Source organism: Lagopus leucura, unplaced genomic scaffold (genome assembly GCF_019238085.1).
Source record: "Lagopus leucura isolate 7727_CA_CO unplaced genomic scaffold, USGS_WTPT01 Super-Scaffold_100029, whole genome shotgun sequence".
Taxonomy (NCBI): domain Eukaryota; kingdom Metazoa; phylum Chordata; class Aves; order Galliformes; family Phasianidae; genus Lagopus; species Lagopus leucura.
In genome coordinates, this window is record NW_024962280.1 from 2692417 (window position 1) to 2710883 (window position 18467).

General features: G+C 38.0%; 1 protein-coding gene across 1 annotated transcript in view; it reads right to left on the bottom strand.

Moving 5' to 3' along the window:
• Nucleotides 1-291: 291 nt before the first annotated feature.
• Nucleotides 292-18467, bottom strand: part of SI (sucrase-isomaltase) — a 49279-nt gene continuing 31103 nt past the window's right edge. The window contains exons 27-49 of the mRNA XM_042881149.1: nt 17589-17798; nt 16556-16710; nt 15726-15894; nt 14827-14923; nt 14603-14715; nt 14395-14520; nt 13983-14111; nt 13764-13871; nt 13413-13475; nt 13033-13167; nt 12450-12534; nt 11372-11510; nt 8127-8260; nt 7641-7675; nt 7433-7549; nt 5927-6075; nt 5132-5216; nt 4973-5029; nt 4095-4219; nt 3740-3828; nt 2730-2779; nt 938-1108; nt 292-580 (exon numbers count right to left, since the gene is read on the bottom strand). Of these exons, the coding sequence (XP_042737083.1) occupies nt 518-580; nt 938-1108; nt 2730-2779; nt 3740-3828; nt 4095-4219; nt 4973-5029; nt 5132-5216; nt 5927-6075; nt 7433-7549; nt 7641-7675; nt 8127-8260; nt 11372-11510; nt 12450-12534; nt 13033-13167; nt 13413-13475; nt 13764-13871; nt 13983-14111; nt 14395-14520; nt 14603-14715; nt 14827-14923; nt 15726-15894; nt 16556-16710; nt 17589-17798 (2604 nt within the window). The 3' untranslated portion in view covers nt 292-517. The remainder of the gene's footprint in view (nt 581-937; nt 1109-2729; nt 2780-3739; nt 3829-4094; nt 4220-4972; nt 5030-5131; nt 5217-5926; nt 6076-7432; nt 7550-7640; nt 7676-8126; nt 8261-11371; nt 11511-12449; nt 12535-13032; nt 13168-13412; nt 13476-13763; nt 13872-13982; nt 14112-14394; nt 14521-14602; nt 14716-14826; nt 14924-15725; nt 15895-16555; nt 16711-17588; nt 17799-18467) is intronic.

The window sequence follows — 18467 nt, forward strand, 5'->3', positions numbered from 1 at the left end:
CTTATACGTCAGCCACTGGCAACACTGTTTCAAGCTAAATCCAAAAATCTGAAAGCGTTTACTTTGCCTGCCCTTAACTACATCTCAGTAGTTGTGCTTACATGGGGAGAGTTAAAATCAAGAGGACAGAAGTCAAGTGCGGGCAGAGTTACGCCCCGGCTGCATGCAGAATGCTGAACAACCTGTTTGTGAAAATGAGAAAGCATGAAGTCAGCCAGAAATTCTTCTTAAAGAAAACGCAGAATTTTATGTTCAGATTTCCGTTTTGAAAGATGACACATTGATGTGCAATACTGTTTAAAACATAAAATTTTAATTATATGGAGAGCTTATACTTAGCTTTCAACAATACTCAACCCTGTCTCTCTTAGACACATAATACATTGATAAGAACTGAATATAATATGTTTTTAAAGTACAATGCATTTTAAGATGCCAAAGTGGCAGGATAAAAACTGAAAGCCAGTAAAACAATGACAAAATTCAGCAACGTGGCTGATGCTATCATGCAGGCTTTTTAACTCCATTGCACTGTGTAGCTTTGTCCTAAATGAAGTTGAAGCTGGGTGATAGTCACAACCTGCGAGGGAAAAGAAACAACCCAAAATTAGTAACTATACCTTGATGGTATGTCATTTGGGTTTTCTTCAGCATTTGTCAGAGTACAGTGGATTTTCAAGAAGGATTACAAGAATTTTTTCTTTCCTTTTTTTTTTTTTTTTTTTTTGTGTGTGTGTGTGTGTGTGTGTGTGTGTGTATGTTTCTCATTGGTTATCTTAACCTACATAGGTTTTGTACTTCTGTTCCTTTTAGTGCTGAGGCATATATAAATATTCACATATAAATAATATATATTTAAAAGGCAGCTAGGTCTCCAGAGGTTTAAAAGCACACTTGCAGTTGTGAAGGTGTCGTTACCCCATAACCAGCATCTCACCTGCTTGGTGCTGTCATATGACAGCACGTGAGTTGATGGAATTATCGCACCATTCTGTGTTACATTTGCCTGCTGAACGCTGGTGGGCACACCCAGGACTTTAATTTCAGTAAACATCAGGTTGTTTGGATCACTGTAACCATGATGCTCAACCTTGATCTCTAAACGATTCTGAAAGGAAAGAAGAACCGAATAAGATGTGGTCATTAAACTGGTCCAACTCCACCTGAGTCAATTGCCTTCCTCCCTTTCCATGTGTGAAATGACAGCTGTACAGACAAAACTGTCCTCTTTTGGCACAGAGAGCTCTTCATTCAGCCTCTGCTATGCCTGATCCAAGATTCAAAGACATTAATTCGTCATTCTGCATGCCCATGCCACCATTTCAGACTTTTTATTGAACAGATTCTGGTTCTGGGTAGGGCCCAAACCTATCAGATCCTGCGGAAAGACTTCTCTGCTTCTATGGACTGTTGGTCATGGGAGCCCCTCTACTTCCCAAGTAGAAATGTGTCTTCAGAGGAGGAAAGGGTTGTGAGAAGGGAGATAAATGTTTATGAGCAAATACAAAATAGAAGTCTCTTAATGTTTCAAAGATGTTCAGATGTCTTTTTGTTCATTATTTTTTTAAACTGCCTTTCTCAATGCGAAAATATCTAGGATGGATTGCAAACCCCTTCATTTCAGACCTAATGAGATGCAAGTGTGAAGTGGGGGCAGCATTTCCTGGATCAGTTGTTGTGATTTTAGATAGATTATGGGCATATATTTTTCTATAGTCATCTCAGTTCCACAACTGGGTCTCCAAATGTCATGTTAAGCAGCCCAGAGAGGCTGTCAGCTGGTTCACAGCCCTTGTGTGGGCCCATAAAAATGTGCTATGATACACTTCAGCATATTTAATGCATTCGTGGTGAGGCTATTTATTTTAGTGTGAGCATTTCTAGTTGTTGGTCGATTCAAGTTCTCTTTAATTGGGCATTTTCTTACCAGCTTTCTGCAAGAGCAGGAGAAAGCGCATCTATTTTATTATCACTTTTCAGCTACAAATGGTGAATATTAGCAAAACACACTACTGTTCGTACCAATTAAGGTCCAATTATATGATAAAGACAGAATTAAAATCAGAGGAAAGAACTGCTGGCATAAAATAGTAAGACATTTTAGCATCCTGGTGGATGAATGAAATGAAGTCTGTTTTCTATTACAATATTAAAAAAAAAAAAAAAAAGACAAAAATAGTCCATATAACTCCTGATATTCAGACAGTTGTAATAAATATTGAAAACCAACATGCCAGAAATGCCTGTAATTAAACACCCGTATTCACCGTCACCCAGGAATCCAGGTCAGATTTTTTATGCTGGAGAGTCAAGAGATAAAGCTACCCCAAGTTGTAGTGGAGACTACAACAGCTCATGAGTAAAGCAGCTGGGATGAAGTTACTTTCCCAGCTCTGCCATCAGGCTGCTGTTTATGAGGATTTACAACGTTGCATGGCCACAGCAGCAAAGCTCACTGTCCTCTACAGGATGCCAAGAAGTTTCTGTAGTATGGGTCGAATGGAATCAGTGCACTCATCTGAGGGTGCCTGCCTAGGGTGTTATTACAATCCCAAGTAATTGTTTAGATGTACATTTATACACCTTCTACAGTTTTTACCCTACTGAATAAGAGCTAGTCTGTCATCTAATATTAGTGAAAGATATCTAAACTGATAAAGAAAACATCAGTAGAAGTGCAACAATCACCTAACGTGATTATTTCAGAACTTTGAGCTAGCATTACCTACCTGCCGAGCACTAAATGATGTGAGCAGGTATGCACCATTTTCGTATGCATCTGATAAAAAGAAAGAATAAAATAAAATGTATTCACTGTTCTGCTTAGTTATATATTGTAATAAGATCAAGAAGCGCTCTTATATGCTCCTATTTGTATATCTGTAAAGAGAGCAGTACTGTATTTGCAACAATAAATGTTTTTAGATTGGAAATACTTTCTTGTTGACTGCGTGCTATTTGAATGAGGACCAAGGTAAGACACAAAAGAAGGCAAACAAACACCATTAGGAGGAATCTGAGACTGGCAAGAGAAAATGTTTCTCACTGAAGGTGGCATGGGAGTCACTTCCCAGCTCCATCTCCACACACTGTCCAATTACACATGATCATGATAGATGATCATATTGATGCTTCTTTGAAATCACTGTTGTGTAACTTATCAAGCCTGTTATTATTTAGCACTAAATGAACTCAGTGTAGTGTTGGTAATAATGGGCAGTGCAGATGCTGCCTTTCCAAACTACTGCAAAGAGATCACAGAGATCCACAATACTCAGTGTTACTTCTTGTAATTTCGGGTAACAGCTTATTGTTATCACAAGGGTAATAGGGTCTGCATAGATAGGATAAACAACATGTAAATATCTCTTTCCTGAAGACAATTTAGATTTAAAAATACTGAGAAAACTAATTAAAGTTTTCCAGATTGCCTATTATGGTGCTCGTTGGTTTGAGAATAAATCTTTGTTATACGTGCTGCCCTAGGCTCAGGAAACCATTTCACTTATAGAAAATATTAATCCTATAAATCACAGCATTCTGTGGTTTCAACCAGGAATAAAATCAGTTTGCTAATTAATGCCAAAGTGGAGCTTTAATTTGAGTTTTGTCTCTGAAGGCACTGTGAGATAGGGCCTCCAGAAATGGGATTGCTTTGGCCAGCAGTGTCTGAGCATCCTGTCACACCGCCCTCACACCTGGGAAGGGATTTTATGATGGCAAGAAACATCGTACATACCAATGCGAACCCCATCATCCCAGTACAGCTGTCCTTCTGCAAGCAGACTGTCATTCAAAGCAGCAGTAAGTCCCATCGGGTTTTGCCGGCTGTGAAGAACAGAATAGTTTTTCCTCAGTTCTATTGGTTATTCCCCTTCCTTCTCTCTCTCAAGAATTAGAAATAATGCCTGCCATTGAAACTGGTCTCCAATAGTCACATTCTTGATCCCATAGTATTAAAAAGAGATCATTAGGAGGAAAACAAAGAGAGAAAGCATCCATAAAGCTTACGTAGCTTCTTTAAACTATAATAATAATAATGATACAAGATGGCACAAAACTGTATTTTAGTTTTCCAGTTTACCTTATCATACCTGAAAAAGGTTGTATTAGCAGGTTGTTGCCAAGCCAGAATGTAACCGCCTCGAATATGAAGATTGATATGCTCCAAAGGAGCTGATAAAACTGTGTATTCTCCCCTAACATTAATATCTTCATCCTATCCATGAGAAAAAAATAAAAGTTTTCTATTGAATTATTTGTTTCATAAGTTTTTTTTTAGAATGAAATAATCTGTCATTGTTGTTGCTTTTTTTTTTTTTTTTTTTTTTTTTTTTGGTAGGTAAATTCCTTTGCAGTTGTTATTACATATCCCATAGCTACTTGATGGTTTTAAGAAAAACTAGGAAATTATAAGATATATATTTTTTTACTCTAGGTGATGGTAGGTGAAGAAAGATGACTGCTCAGGTAAAATAGAAACTTCAGTTTAAGCTGGGGGAAAGAAGGAGGAACGGGGACATTCGGAGTTACAGCATTTGTCTTCCCAAAAAGCCATTAGGTGTGACAGAACTCTGCCTTCCTGGAAGAGGTTAAACATCTATCTTCCAACTGGAAGTACTCAACAAATTCCTGATTTTGCTTTGCTTGCATACGCAGCTTTTGCTTTGCATATTTAACTGTTCATATTAAGCTCAACCCATGTGTTCTCTTAAATTTTGTATTGTCTCCCCAGTCTAGAAGGGAGGGAACAGCTGCGTGGTGCTTAGTTGCCTATCAGGGTTAAAACATAACAACTCCTCATAAAAAAAAGTTGTGCTCATCATTCAGGGGTTAAAACTGAGTCAATAGAAGAACTGAAGGCAATATTTCCATCTTTTTTAAGTTTGTAAAAGGGAAAAATAGTGGCTTCAGACTCTGCTGCTATCCGAAGAGCACTTAAAGAATGCATGGAATTCTGAAGATGACTTACTGTGTGGTAATCATACCAGCGGGCATTGGGTAAGTAAGCATCCACCGTTACGGCACCCTGGAATTAGAGAGACATATTTTAGGGAAAATAAAGCAAAAAGGAATCTTAGCTAAAGAGATTTAAAAGTTTTCATGCGCACTTATGTGCTTTGTGACATACCGGAGACATTACAGGGCTGATGAGCAGTGCAGGTCCCCAGAGGAATTGCTCAAATATGTCCCAGGTTGCTTTTTCTTCTGCAAACCTGCAGATTAACAGAGCCTTGGTTATACATTGGGCGCTGAACTTCTCTGAAGTGTTCCCTCTTCAAGACATTTATTTCTGGTAATTTAATCTGCTATTCTCAGTACCTACTATTTCCTTGTCTATATTTATTTTAGTATTAACAGTAACTGAGAGGTGATTAAATATGTATCGTTTATTTATCAATTTCCTTTTAAATACATAATTAATCTTTGTCAAGTATGCATAAAGACCCTAATGTGAAAATTATTAGAGAAATGCAGGCTTTTCCATGCATACCTCTGGCTTATAGCAAAAATCTCTCTGTATACTTTACTTAAAGTTTTTATCCAGCTTTTTATTTTATGCATATCTTATCAAAAGGTAAAACTTTGTTGTTGCTCTCCCTCAGGAAGATAAAGATGAGCTTTCATAAGTACAAATAGAATCACAGAATCACCAGTGTTGGAAAAAACCTACAAGATCATCCAGTCCAACCGTAATAATTCCTTTGAAACAAATACTTGATTTTGCATGGCTTAAAACTGAGAACTACTTCTGTTCAGGTGACACTAAACAATAACAGCTCATACTCACATTTCATGCATTTTTTAATAGGAAAAAAAAAAAAAAAGAAGGGCTTTAACTAAAAGAAAACTGCCGTTAAGAGGACCATACTCCAGAAATTGCAGAGGAAATTGCTGACAAGAAGGGCAAAGGAGCTGCACTTACTCATGGAGCACAGGGCGGACCACAGTACTGCCATGGACATGGGCCTCATGCAGTAAGGTGTACAAGTAGGGTAACAGAGTGTATCTGATATTCATCACATGCCGGGAAATGTCCACAAATGTTGAGTTCCAAGAAGCAGGATCTTGCCTCTAAAAGATAGGAAATTGTTGTTATTCAAAGTAGATTATTGTGTTTAGAACAGCAATCAAAGAATGAGTCAAAGAATTTGTTAATATTTACAAGGGACTTCATATCCAGCATCTCTTCCATTTTTCTACTCTCATGACTTCATATAACCTATTAGTACCAGTGGTAATTACCAAAGATGTGTCAAAATCAGCATGGCAAGTTAGAGCTGAGGAAATACTAGAGGTCTCTGCAAATTCCTCTCTCTCTGAAATAGAGCACCTCCACTTGTTTGCTCTTCATTAAGGCCCATGCAATAGTAATAACTGTAGGAATGACTGTCATCCCAAAGAGGGAAACTAGAAAGGGAGGGGATGAGAAAAACCTATGGGGAGCACTGGAGAAAATGTTTCATGCAAGTTGTCCTGAAGGCGCAACGCATCCCGTGTAGTAATTCATTATCCCTTCCTTCTGCAGGGCAGCACTTGGAACTTGCAAAAAGAGAGCCAGGCACTAATGACTGATGTCAGCGAGCACTTCCAATCTTTATTTAATGTACTGAACAATACCCTAGCAAATTGGGTAAGACTGGAAGCAACACGATAACCCTGAATCTGCATTTTTAAAGGCCTGAAAATCCAATCAAAAGGTGTGCTGCAGCGAGATAAAGAGCACAGTTCTTGAAAAGGAGACTCTAATTCATTAGACACGTGCCATAAAAATAGCTCCACTCTGCTAGACCTGAAGCTTGAACTGGAATCTATGTACTGTTTCAATTTTTATTTTCCCACTTATCTAGTTTTACAGCTTTCTACAATATGGTCCTTAGGCATCACAGGCCTACATTTAGCCAACTATTTTCCTTTGTTTCTTAAAGAAATACAGTATCTGATAGTGGGAAATGCGTAAAGTATCTAAATTCCTGACTGTTACTCCAGAGTCATACTTGTTGTATAATTACAGAAAATTGGAGCTTCAAACACCAAGGTCAGTTTTCCTTCTTTAACAATATTTGCCACAAAAGCAAGCAGTCTGTTTCAGTCTTCCTTGTGCAGTGAGTTTAAATAAAAATAGCCAACAGAGTAAAATATGTAGGAGTTGTATTCACTCAAATCAAAATTAGAATACTCTTCCTTCAAGTGATCTTCACCGAAGAGCAGCCCCTCTGAAGGGATAAAACTTCCTAGGTGTAGGGGAGGCTTATGGCAGAGCTAATATAAAAATAAAGATTACTATTTATTTGATGAAGAGTCAAACATGTTCTTTTCTATTTTGCTTTGAATGTATTTTTTCAAGGCTGGATGGATTATGTAATGTTCATGCTGGTCTCTATAGTTGCATTGCCCAACCGTCAACAGCCATGAAGAATTTGCAACTCACCCTCGTTCCTTTCTGATTGTGGTTCCTTGAATATGGGTAGAATGCACCCAGCTGCATCCAACGAAGACACAGTTCATACTCTGAGTCATTAAAGAAGCCACAGATATCAGCTCCTGTCTGAAATTTGACAAATAATCCAGTTGGAATACCATAAATTCTTATACAGCACCAAGAAAATTAAATATTAGGTAATAACTCCTTAGCTTACATATGATATTCCAAAGAGACTGAACTCCATCATACCTGAAAGGAAAAAAAAAATAAAAATCAGTGTTATCAGCTGTTTTTCTTTCACCTTTCATATGCTAATAGCTGTGCTAGATAATATATAATATAATGTTGAATGAGAAACAAATAAAAAGGTTTCACTGTGTCTCTGATGTGTCATGTTTTTTCTTCCACAGAAAGATACGGGAGCTGATTTGTCAGAAGCAGTCAGAGATGTTGGGCAGCAGCACCAGGAGGTGACAAGAAAGGAGGTGGCAGAAAAAGGAGCAGGAAGACGGTAGAGGAATAAAGGAGATCCCAAGACCGAGTGGAGAAGCAAAGAGGTCAATAAGGAACTGACTGTGAATTCTGAGGGCCAAAAGAGCTTATTTCAGCTAAAATCAGAGCATCCTAAAAGAAAGTAAATCAAGGAAAAGGAATTACTGCACTAAATAAACTGATTGCAGACCCTCTTCCTTCTACATACCAATAATAGACTTTGACAATTGATCCCAAGCAGCAATGTTATCACCCAGCCAATGTCCTGCCCATCTTCCACTGCTGGGATAAGTTGAACGGGTGATGACAATCCCACGTTCCCTTGTGACACTCTGCAATGCTCTGACATTGAAAATAGGTGAAGAAATAAGTTATCTGAGAACTTATTGCATAAGCTCTTCTTCGAAAATAAGCATAGGGGCTTATATTTTCATTTCAAAGTGCATGAATATGTACGCATCCAATCCAGATGTGCTTTTTATGACAATATACTGATTCAGATATATGTAGAAAATCAATGCAAGTGTCAGCCAACCTATGTTTAGGAACAAACCAGCAAAACAAAGAGGTACTAAAATGCAGATTTTCATTTGAAGAATGTGGGAATGTGGGAAAACACAAACGTAGCCTAATTTGCACATATAATAGGTCTACATAATGTGGTATATAGGGCACATCACTAATTTATTGCAGTACCTGAAAACTTGCAGCAGTGGTTGAAAATATTTTTCAGAAAACTACAACCAAGAAGATAAAAAGGTATTTAGAACACTAAATGTGGCAGCACAGGTTCAGTTTCCTAAAAGGTATCAAAACAAAATACAAGCGGTGGCGCTCTGATCACATCAGAAACACCAAAATGCCTTCAAAGATTGATGTGAAATGACCAAAATGGACTTGTCCAGAAGCACATGTATTAAAGTAGTCATTTTCATTTCATGCCAGTTACTGGGGCCACGCAGTGCAAGCAGGACCATTGGAGGTGGCATTGGTGACCTCTCAGCCTTGGCATTAGGTGACCTCTCAACCTGACCTCATCTGACTTTCTCATAAATAGAAGAGATTTAAATCGAGGATTTGCATTGGTTTCCTTCTGAAGATGGTGAAACTTGTTCTTCTCTCCCAAAACAAAAACAAGGCATAAGCAGCAATGGATCAGGCCTTGGCTTGCTAGTGAGCAAGGGGAGAGTTCTTTTGGGGCCCCTAAAGTTGGGTTGCAAGTCAGAAGGATGGGAAATCAATTCACCAGCCAGAATAATTCCTCAAACATCAAGAAAAAAAAAATCAGATTCTTAAATAATACCATTCTTAAATGTGCCATTGCCACAAAATACCAACGAAAGGCAATCAAATGGCCTTATGGAAATGAAAAAAAAGTTAGCTGAGCTGAATTCACTCTTGCTAACTGCTCCACCAGGGATACCAGCACCTTTCCCTGCAGCACATGTTGCTGGTCTGTGTGGGAATGCAGAGCTGCTCTGGTTTCCTACAGGAACTCCTTTGCAGCCATGCACTCATACTGTGAATCATTATCACAAAATGCTGAACTGAAATACTAGTTAGCTACACTGATTGAATTGAGCTGCTCTCCAATGCTAGCTCCACAGTAACTGTCTCAACAGCTGCTATCAATAAGACACTACTTATTTTTCTACAGGATTTGCAGCTTTAATGATGCTATAATTACAGCAAAAAGCAAATAAATAAATAAATAAATACACAAGTCACTTAAATTACTGCAATAATTGAATGAGGCTAATATGCTGTAATTACTTCTTCCAAGACAAATAGTAAGTGTGCTGGTACCTTTTATTTCTCTGTAATGCATTATCAAACATTTTCAGTTTGGTTTACCCTGCTTCAACACTGCTCTGAGACATCCAGCTCAAATTTGGCATGTAAAGAAAGTGTATGTCATGCACAGGGCTTCTCAAGGATAAGTGCTCAGTGTTTTGCTGACTTGGCTCTCTGCTTCAGGACTGAACCAAACCTGTATTCCTGAAAAGCAATTCCTCATGTTACCAAGCCTTAGTTAGACCTCAAAGTGGTTACTGGATTCACTATTGAAGGTTCTGGCTTTTACATCTTTGCAAAAGCCTCAGTACGAAGTACAGCCTTGAGCTAAAATGCAGGAACTTCCTCTGTCTAACTAATGGAGGAGTGAAATTACATTGTTAGGTAGCAATCTGCTGCTTGCTTTTACATTACAGGCTTTGAGGGTTTTTGGATGCAAAAAAGTCTTCCTGCTTATATGGTGTAGTATTAAGGTAAACTATTACTACCATATATATTCAGTGTCACAGTTACTACTTTGGTTAGCACCAAAGAATAAATTGAGAACAGAGATTTTTTTCCTTTTTTTAAATAATGTTATGCAAGTTGCAAGTATGAGAATGTGAATGTTTATGTAATTTATGGTAGTCATCTCTGTTAACAATATATCTCAAACAGAAGAAAGTAAATGTTCCACTACATTTCAGTTCACACTCGATACACAGAATCAAGTCATAATGCTATTTGAGTTGTTTTCAGTAAGGAATATAATAGTGCCTTTCTTAAATTAACTTTCTTAGAAACTCTATTCACTTTCCATCAATGGACATGTAGTGTAAGGCTAGAACAACATTAGTGCTAGGAATAAAACAGGCTGTCCTAGCACTACCTAGAAACAAACAAAAAAAATGTTTTATATTTTAATTACAGCAATTAGGTGAGACGATCATTAGTAATTAGTGTTAACAAGAGCTGATGCAAATGTTCAGACCTATTATTCCTTCTGCCTTATAAAGGAAGAGCACAGCACAGGGCTTGAGTACTCCCATTCGCAGTGCATTGTCCCAGGACAGCCCTGGTGGTCTTGTAACAGAAACCTCTGCTGGAAAGGCAATGGGGTGTGAGTGAATGCAGTGGGACAAGATAATGCTTGGTTGTGAGTAATTGCCATTAAACTATGTAAAAAACAGCACCATGATCATTTTATTTAATAATACAGGTAAAGCAGATAATCTTGCCCAATGTAAAATTTATATAGATGGAATCCTTGGGACTGACAAACAAAGAACTGCTTTGTGGTGAGAAATAAGTTTTTTTAATATCAGACTTGGGATAAACTGTCTTTAAAAAGTACCTCGAAAACTTCATCTGCTTAGGGTTGGTGATTTTAAAGCCTCCATGCTCAAAATGAAGCCATGGCCTGCCATTGCAGAGACAGTTAAGTGACGCACTGCAGGCGTGGACTTAACTCGAGTTAAATTTTTCTAACTGGCTCCGATAGCAGAATGCCTTTACATAGCAAAACTATGGGAGCATGGCCTCAGCTCAGAGCTGTGCAGACGCACCTTGCCTTCTCCTGCACATCCTTTCCAGCAGCTCAGGTTTCTCACACCCTTCTTACCAATTATTCACTTGCAACATATTTTGGAAATAGCAAGAAAGTGTGCAAATCTCACTTACTCAAGGGTAGGTCTTGTTTGAGCCCATCCATAAAGGCAGTGGACATCATAGTGTCTAACTGGGGTACCGTCTGACAGGTACTGCTGTCCTTCCATGCATGGACTTTCATAAGTTATGCCTTCTGACCGGGATCCCAAATCTAACAGAACAGGAACAACAATACTTGCCTTTTAATAAGGAAGACTCAGTAACAAATTGAGTTACTTTTTGTTAGTTCTTATGATCTGTGATGTTTACTCTGTTTTAGACATCTATACTGATGTCTCTTGCTTCTTACAAAAGAGCATTTCCACTTTCAAGAAATGGAATATCCCCAATCTATCTGCACAGGCATCAGGGTCTGTAAGTGTGTTAGTAGCTGGAAAGGCTCAAAAATTAAGGTATACCCTAAATTCTAAAATATTGCTAATCTTTGTAAATCTGCCCCATCATGCATGTACACAAAAATCTGGGGGTGTTGCTGCTGGTGAAGGCTTACTTCTGAATATAACTGACTGACAATTCCTGAGAAAATTTTTAGGATATTGATGTCAACAGTAAGCAGCAAGCTTATTATAATAAAACATTAGAAAATCATTCCTGATTCGTACCATCTTGCATCAGCACTTAAGTAAAGAATTTAAAGCTAAGAATTTAAATTATTGTCATGCGTAGATCAATGCTAGCTGAGCATTTCAAGTACTTTACTGTATGAATAAAAGCTAATTAAAGGAGACAGGGATGTTTCTAAAATTTTAATTAATTGCATTATTCATCTGAGGAAACTGCAGAAGGGAACTACATTCTCCACCATGCCTCCAGCAAAACACCTAGGTAGAAAACAGGTATCAAAATCCATATGAAGGCAAATAGTTTAAAATAACTTCAGGTTTGAAAAGTGCTACGTAGCTACTGCTATCAGCTGAAACAGATGGAATTTAAGTGCCCTCTTATCCTTGGAAGAGAAAGGACGCTAAGTTAGTGGTATGGTTGTGGTTTTATATACCTAACTTCAGGCATTTACACTGCATATACCATATAAGAGGTTTCATATTAGTCAGAATGTTCTAAAACTGTTTTAAGGAATGGTCAGACTTACGAGGCATATAAGGTGGGTTATTTAAGATCTCGTCTCTACAGCCACCAAATGCAGCGTTCATAAAAGTTGCCGGTTCATTCATGTCCTAAAAAAAATGTAGAGCAAATCTTGATCGCATTTGCTTCCATCATACAAAACACAGTAAATTCTAAATTACAGCAAGCAGAACTGCGGGTGCCTTTGGGAACTTTGCAGCTGCAATCTCAGTCTCCACACTTCATCTCCACACTTGCTTGACACATATTCACACCAGGCAGAGCGCAGGGACAGGGAGCAGCAAAGTGTAAGAAGAAAAGCCAGTCTGTTTGGTTGCATCCGTTCAGTGTCACAGCAAAAGAAAGAAGTCATGACTGAAGCAGTGCAAATGTTCAGCCCAGAGCTAAACTGGTGCCTTCTGCTGGGAGCTCAGGTTCTGCCTGGTACTCTGCTTCCTGCCTGCCCAGCCTAGTTCTTTGTTTTATTTAATGGCAATTTAGCATTTAGGTACCTCCTGAACTTGAACACATGCTGTGAAAAGTGCTGATCTCTGCTAGTGTCTAACAGAGAAAAAAAATCCAGAAATAAAATGTATTTCTCCACTTACAATCCACAGGCCATCGAACTTGATACTTTTTGAGGGATCGGTGGGATTGTCGTAGAACTCCACGATTTCTCTCTTCCACCACTCTACTGTGGAATTGCGGAGGAAGTCTGGAAAAGCTACATGTGCTCCATAGAGCTGTAAAAATAGTAGGAAAATAGAAAAGATACAGAAGTGAAAGCATCCCAATGTTGGGATGCCAAAAACTTTTGTTGAAACACAAAATTATCACTTGTTTTCCTTTTTGTCACTAACAGAGAGCTAGCCACTTTCTGCATCTTATTCAAGACATTATAAATTAGTTTACTGACATTTTTCTTAAATACTGTACTTTACTTCTCCCTCTGTATTTGAGTCAATAGCCAAACTGTACCAGTATTTACCTCTATTTGGGTTTGCTCAGGCAGTGACTCATCGACTTCAACGTTGGGAAGAAAGGGCCACACCTACAGGACAAAGGATGTTTTGAAACAATCAGAACACCCAGCATATAAACTGAATACCAGCAACAGAGGGGGAAAACTGTTCTTCACTGCTACATCTATGAATAACAACGCAAACTGAAAACAATTCAACTTACAATATGCATTCAACGCATCATTTACGTTCAAGCATGAATGTTTTATGAATCTATGATTAGCAGTCTGCCTATGGATACCAACAAATTCAAGGCCGGCCCGATGCTCATTGAATGCAATATATCTTTACTGTCATACACTTTTTAAGAACAGTACCCTGGAATATATAATGTCACTGCTGTTTGGCCACTTCATGAAGACATCATTGCCCATGCCTCTTGAGAAGGGAGGATAATCAGTTTCATTTCCAGAGATGGTTGGATCCTGAAATTGAATGCAATACCCTTTTAACTGGTGGTAAAACAGGATTAGAAATGCTATCAAATACATTGTGCATTGGTAATTTGCAATTGAAAGCCAGTATGCAAAACCAACCAGTATAATGATAAATCTCATTCCTTCTTCTTTTATTTTGATAACTAGATCTGGTAACCCACTAAATTTTTGGCTAAGAGTGAAATCCAGTTGTCGTTCCATATGGTCAATATCTACATATTGGACATCCTGCAATTAAGAAAAAAAAAGAAAAGAAATTTCAATTTCAAAATACATATTTATAGATCATCTGCCAAAGAGTCACTTTCAGTTTAAACTGTTTGGACAGAGTAATGCTGGACACAGGTACAGCCTAGAAGATGAGATACTGAAGAGCAACTCAGCAGAAAGAGATCTACCACGGCAATGGGATAGAGGTGTTTTTTGTTTCACTTTTGGTTTTTGAAGGGTCTTAATACTCTGAAGCCAGGAGTGCAGCCATGGGCTCAAATGTTAAATACAACCAGCTTACATAGGGAATTTGAGTTGCCTTCATCTCCTCCACCAACTGGGCAACTTCTGAATCATTACTGTATCCATAGCGGCACAATTGGAATCCCAAGGACCAGTAGGGTGGCATCACTGGTCGTCCAATTAGCTGAAAATTAGAAAATATTTGTTGTAATAAGTGAAAACCAAGCAGACAAGTAGAGCAAATTGGCAATGGGTAAGAATCCTACTTCAGTGTACTCCTGAACAACAAGTTCTGGCGTTGGGCCCAAAACCATGTAGAAGTCAAGAATTCCTCCAATGGTGCGGTATGTCAGGGCAGGGGTTGGCTGAAGAGTCACATCTGGAAATGGGGAAACAGAAATGAGAAAAGGATGCCTAGATTAACAACTGCTACAAAGCACTGAACATAAAAATAAAATGCACTGAAAAAATAAAGTGAGGGTTTTCTTACCCATTGCATTGCTATTAAGCAAGAGAACTCCATGGGCATTGCTGTCTTCTTCGAGAGCCATGTAAAAGGGCTGATAACCATAGGAATTCAAATGGTCCTGCAAAACAAAAAACAAAATTTTGTCTACAGTGGAAACAGCATAAGCAATGACCTATTTACATCTATGAATAAATTCAATAAAAGATGAGACACGCTACTGCCAAACCTACAACAGATAAGCTTCAAAAATATATACTATAAACTACATGCCCACAAAACACACCTACTTTCAGCTTGATTGTTGGAGCCAGTCTTGTAAGAGTAATCAAGTAGATAGGAAATCTTTGAAATTTGCTAATAAGAAAGAGCTTCCCCAAAACAGAACTTGCCTATTTCCCTCCAACCCCCCCCCCCCCCCCAAATAAGTAGCAAGTATCTATAGGAGATGCTAGTGATATTCTACTGCTATTCCACTATATTTTGATATTCTGAAATCTACACCAGAAGTCATAGCTTTAATAAACTACTACAGGTCATTCTCTGAAAACTGCAAATATTGTATATGCATAGACATAAAGCTTCTGATTTACCTCTCCAAGTACTCATTGAATCGCTAAGCAGTGTGAGTCTCTGATTCATATCTAACTTTCAGATTAGTTCATTGAGAAGCACAAAAAAAGGAGCAATGGCCTGCAGTTTATCACCTGGCATATAACTCAGAGTTTGAGTGCCATGAGATTTGTTTTGCTGGTCACAAACAAAACATAGGCTTACAGAAAATCACTGTCATTGAGATGCCATTCAAATCATAAGCTTCAATAAATGTGATCGTAGTTAATAAGTGTCTAGATCCAGCAGACGTTTTCTGGACTCTCAAGTACTGCTCAACAATTCTTTGCGTTAGATTCATTCCCACTTACAGCAGGAGATTCATCCCTTGTGAACATTCCAAAAGTTTTCCAGTTCATGTTACGCCGATACGGGGTGTGCTCATTTTCTCCAAACCCATATACATACTGGGATGGCAAACGGGTAGAAATCTGAATGAACATGTCGCTGAATGTGAAGGTAGGCAGCTGTGAATCCCAGCTGAAACAGAAGTTAAAGCATTTTTATCAATGGGGGCATTATCCAAATGTCTCTTGAGCACTGACAGTCCTGGGGCACCAACCCCCTCACTAGGAAGCCTGCTCCAGTGTTTGACTATGTTCATAGTATAGTAAGCAGCTCCTCTCAAATTTATGAATTACCACTTTACCAAAATCCATCTGCTAAACTAGCTGAGACATCACTTTTTTTTTCTGCTTTCCTACACTGGTTCCAAGACCCAACAAAATGACCAGCTCTGAACACCTAAGGAAAATCTAAGAACGTGTAGGATATCATGCCTGCCAGAGACTTGTGAGCTACCCAATAAGAGGTCCTGGTAGGTGTCTACATTCTGCTTCTTTCTCAGGATTTTCAACAAGTGAAAGGGGGAAAAGCTTGGACAACTGTGAGAAAAAGGGTAGTGCTTAGTATACGTTCTCCATCCTTCCTCTAGTCAGTGTTCTCGCATAGTGCAACTGTAAAGCCGTCTCTGATGAAGCTGTACCAGGCATTTAACAGCATCTTTTATGGAAAGGATACCAAAACTTGTTTATTTGATACTTTAAAAAGGTAACACACAGTACAAAGTTTTGGCTTGGAAAAAGGTGGGAAAAATAATGAAAAGGAAAAGGAAAAAAGGGGAGGTGGGGCTATAACTTACACAACTGTCCCTGTGCTTTTGCGTCTAACTTGTATGCCAAATGGTTTTTTATGAACTGAAACGTCATAGAGTCGCTCCTCAGCTGTACTTGTTGGGGAGGCTGGGAGATTTAATTGTATAGGAACCTCGTATCGTGCGTTCTGGTAATCATAAATCTATGGAGGGAAAAAAAAACAAAAAAAAAAAAAAACCAAGCAAATCATGTCAAGGAAATGTTTGAAAACTTATCTATTGTGTCAGAAACTAGGATCGGTTAAAATGAAATAAATTGTTGAATATTTTTGCCAAGAATAATATTTTCTCCAATACGTATCTTTTCTCCAATTCCTTTCCCACTTGGGGTAGGAAATAACTCTTAAAGGTGTAAATATGAATTGGGAATGACTTGTTTAATTATTCAAGTATGTGAATTCAATGTACCTATATTTCATAAATATTTTACATTTTTTAAAATACAGCCACATGCATGTGTGTTAAATACCTTTCTGATTAATCTTGTAGTCAACTCCTAGACATATATATTTGTTGTTGAGTTCTCTATTTTAAGTTTTCCAAATCCTTCAGCTGACATGGATTAGTTCTTGATACCTGACTCTCTGTGCATTTTATCACATTCATCTCAGTCTTATCAAATGCACAGTAATAAACGATGGTCTAACCAATAGTGTATTAAAATTCTAGAATACAGGTGGATTAGTTAATGGAAAAATAAACATTACAATCATTATAATGCTTACAGAACAATTTACTTGTACACTAAGAAAATATCCTTAGCTCCAGTGTTTTTAAGTGATGTTACACATATACATTAGCAATATACCTTTGATTACTATAACTTTATTATAAAATCTAGTAAAATCTTGTGGGACATAAACACCCCACAGACGTGGCCTAGGGGAAGTAACAGTGGTTAAAAGGATACAATGCTATTGTCCATATGATATAAAGTTGTCTACAAAAACTGAAAATTTACACTAATAGAACCATTTTTAATGACAGAATTTTAGAAACTACAGTTTTTCAATAACGTTACCTTAAATTGCAGCATGCTGTTGGTGTGATATTTAACTTCCAAGCGTAACGTAGCAATTGGTGCAGTGTAATTATTAGTTACTATGACATTGGTACTGTTTAAGATCAGGTTGGCTGCCAAACCCGATGAGGAGTATTCCACTTCTTCAATTGAATAAGCATTGTCGGTGATGAAATAGCAGGATGGACTATTCGGCTCTGATGGTGCCTCCTGTAAATGGAAATAGGTTGCAAGGTAGAGAGCTATGCTGGGAAGCTTTATTTTATGCTACTAGCATGAAATCCAAAGCTCCCATTTTATCTGATGGCTGTTACAACTAAAAGTTGGGAAGCAATTAATGAACAACAACAACAACAACAACAAAAAACTATGCAGAACCCGAAGATCTCTATATTAAAATTCAGTTGTATACAATTTGGTCAAGACTGCGCCAGTAGTTCAGCCAGGAAATCAACAAGTGAGACAGTGAAGATGGATTTAAATTCCCTTTATCTGTCAGCTTCAATTCAATCCCACAACACAGCTGAGTTTTGGTTTGCTGAACTCCACAGAACTAACTTCCTTTCTAATCCTGTCCTCCTTCACCTGCCTTCAGGAATATACATCAAGAGTCATGAGATATTCAAGGCAGACCCAGACTAGACCTTTCAATTAGCTTGAATATGTTTTTATTCATAAGATTCACCCTTAAAATACCCACTGAGAATCACACCTTATTTATCTAAGATCTCCTGAGAACAAGATCAGAATTACACAGTTTCCTGCTATAATTCAACTTAAACTAGTTATTGTAAGATTAGATGAGCTGATGTAGGTTAACACATTAGTCTTCCTTCCAACTTTGCATACCATCAGTCCTGCCTAGTTATTCAAACTGAA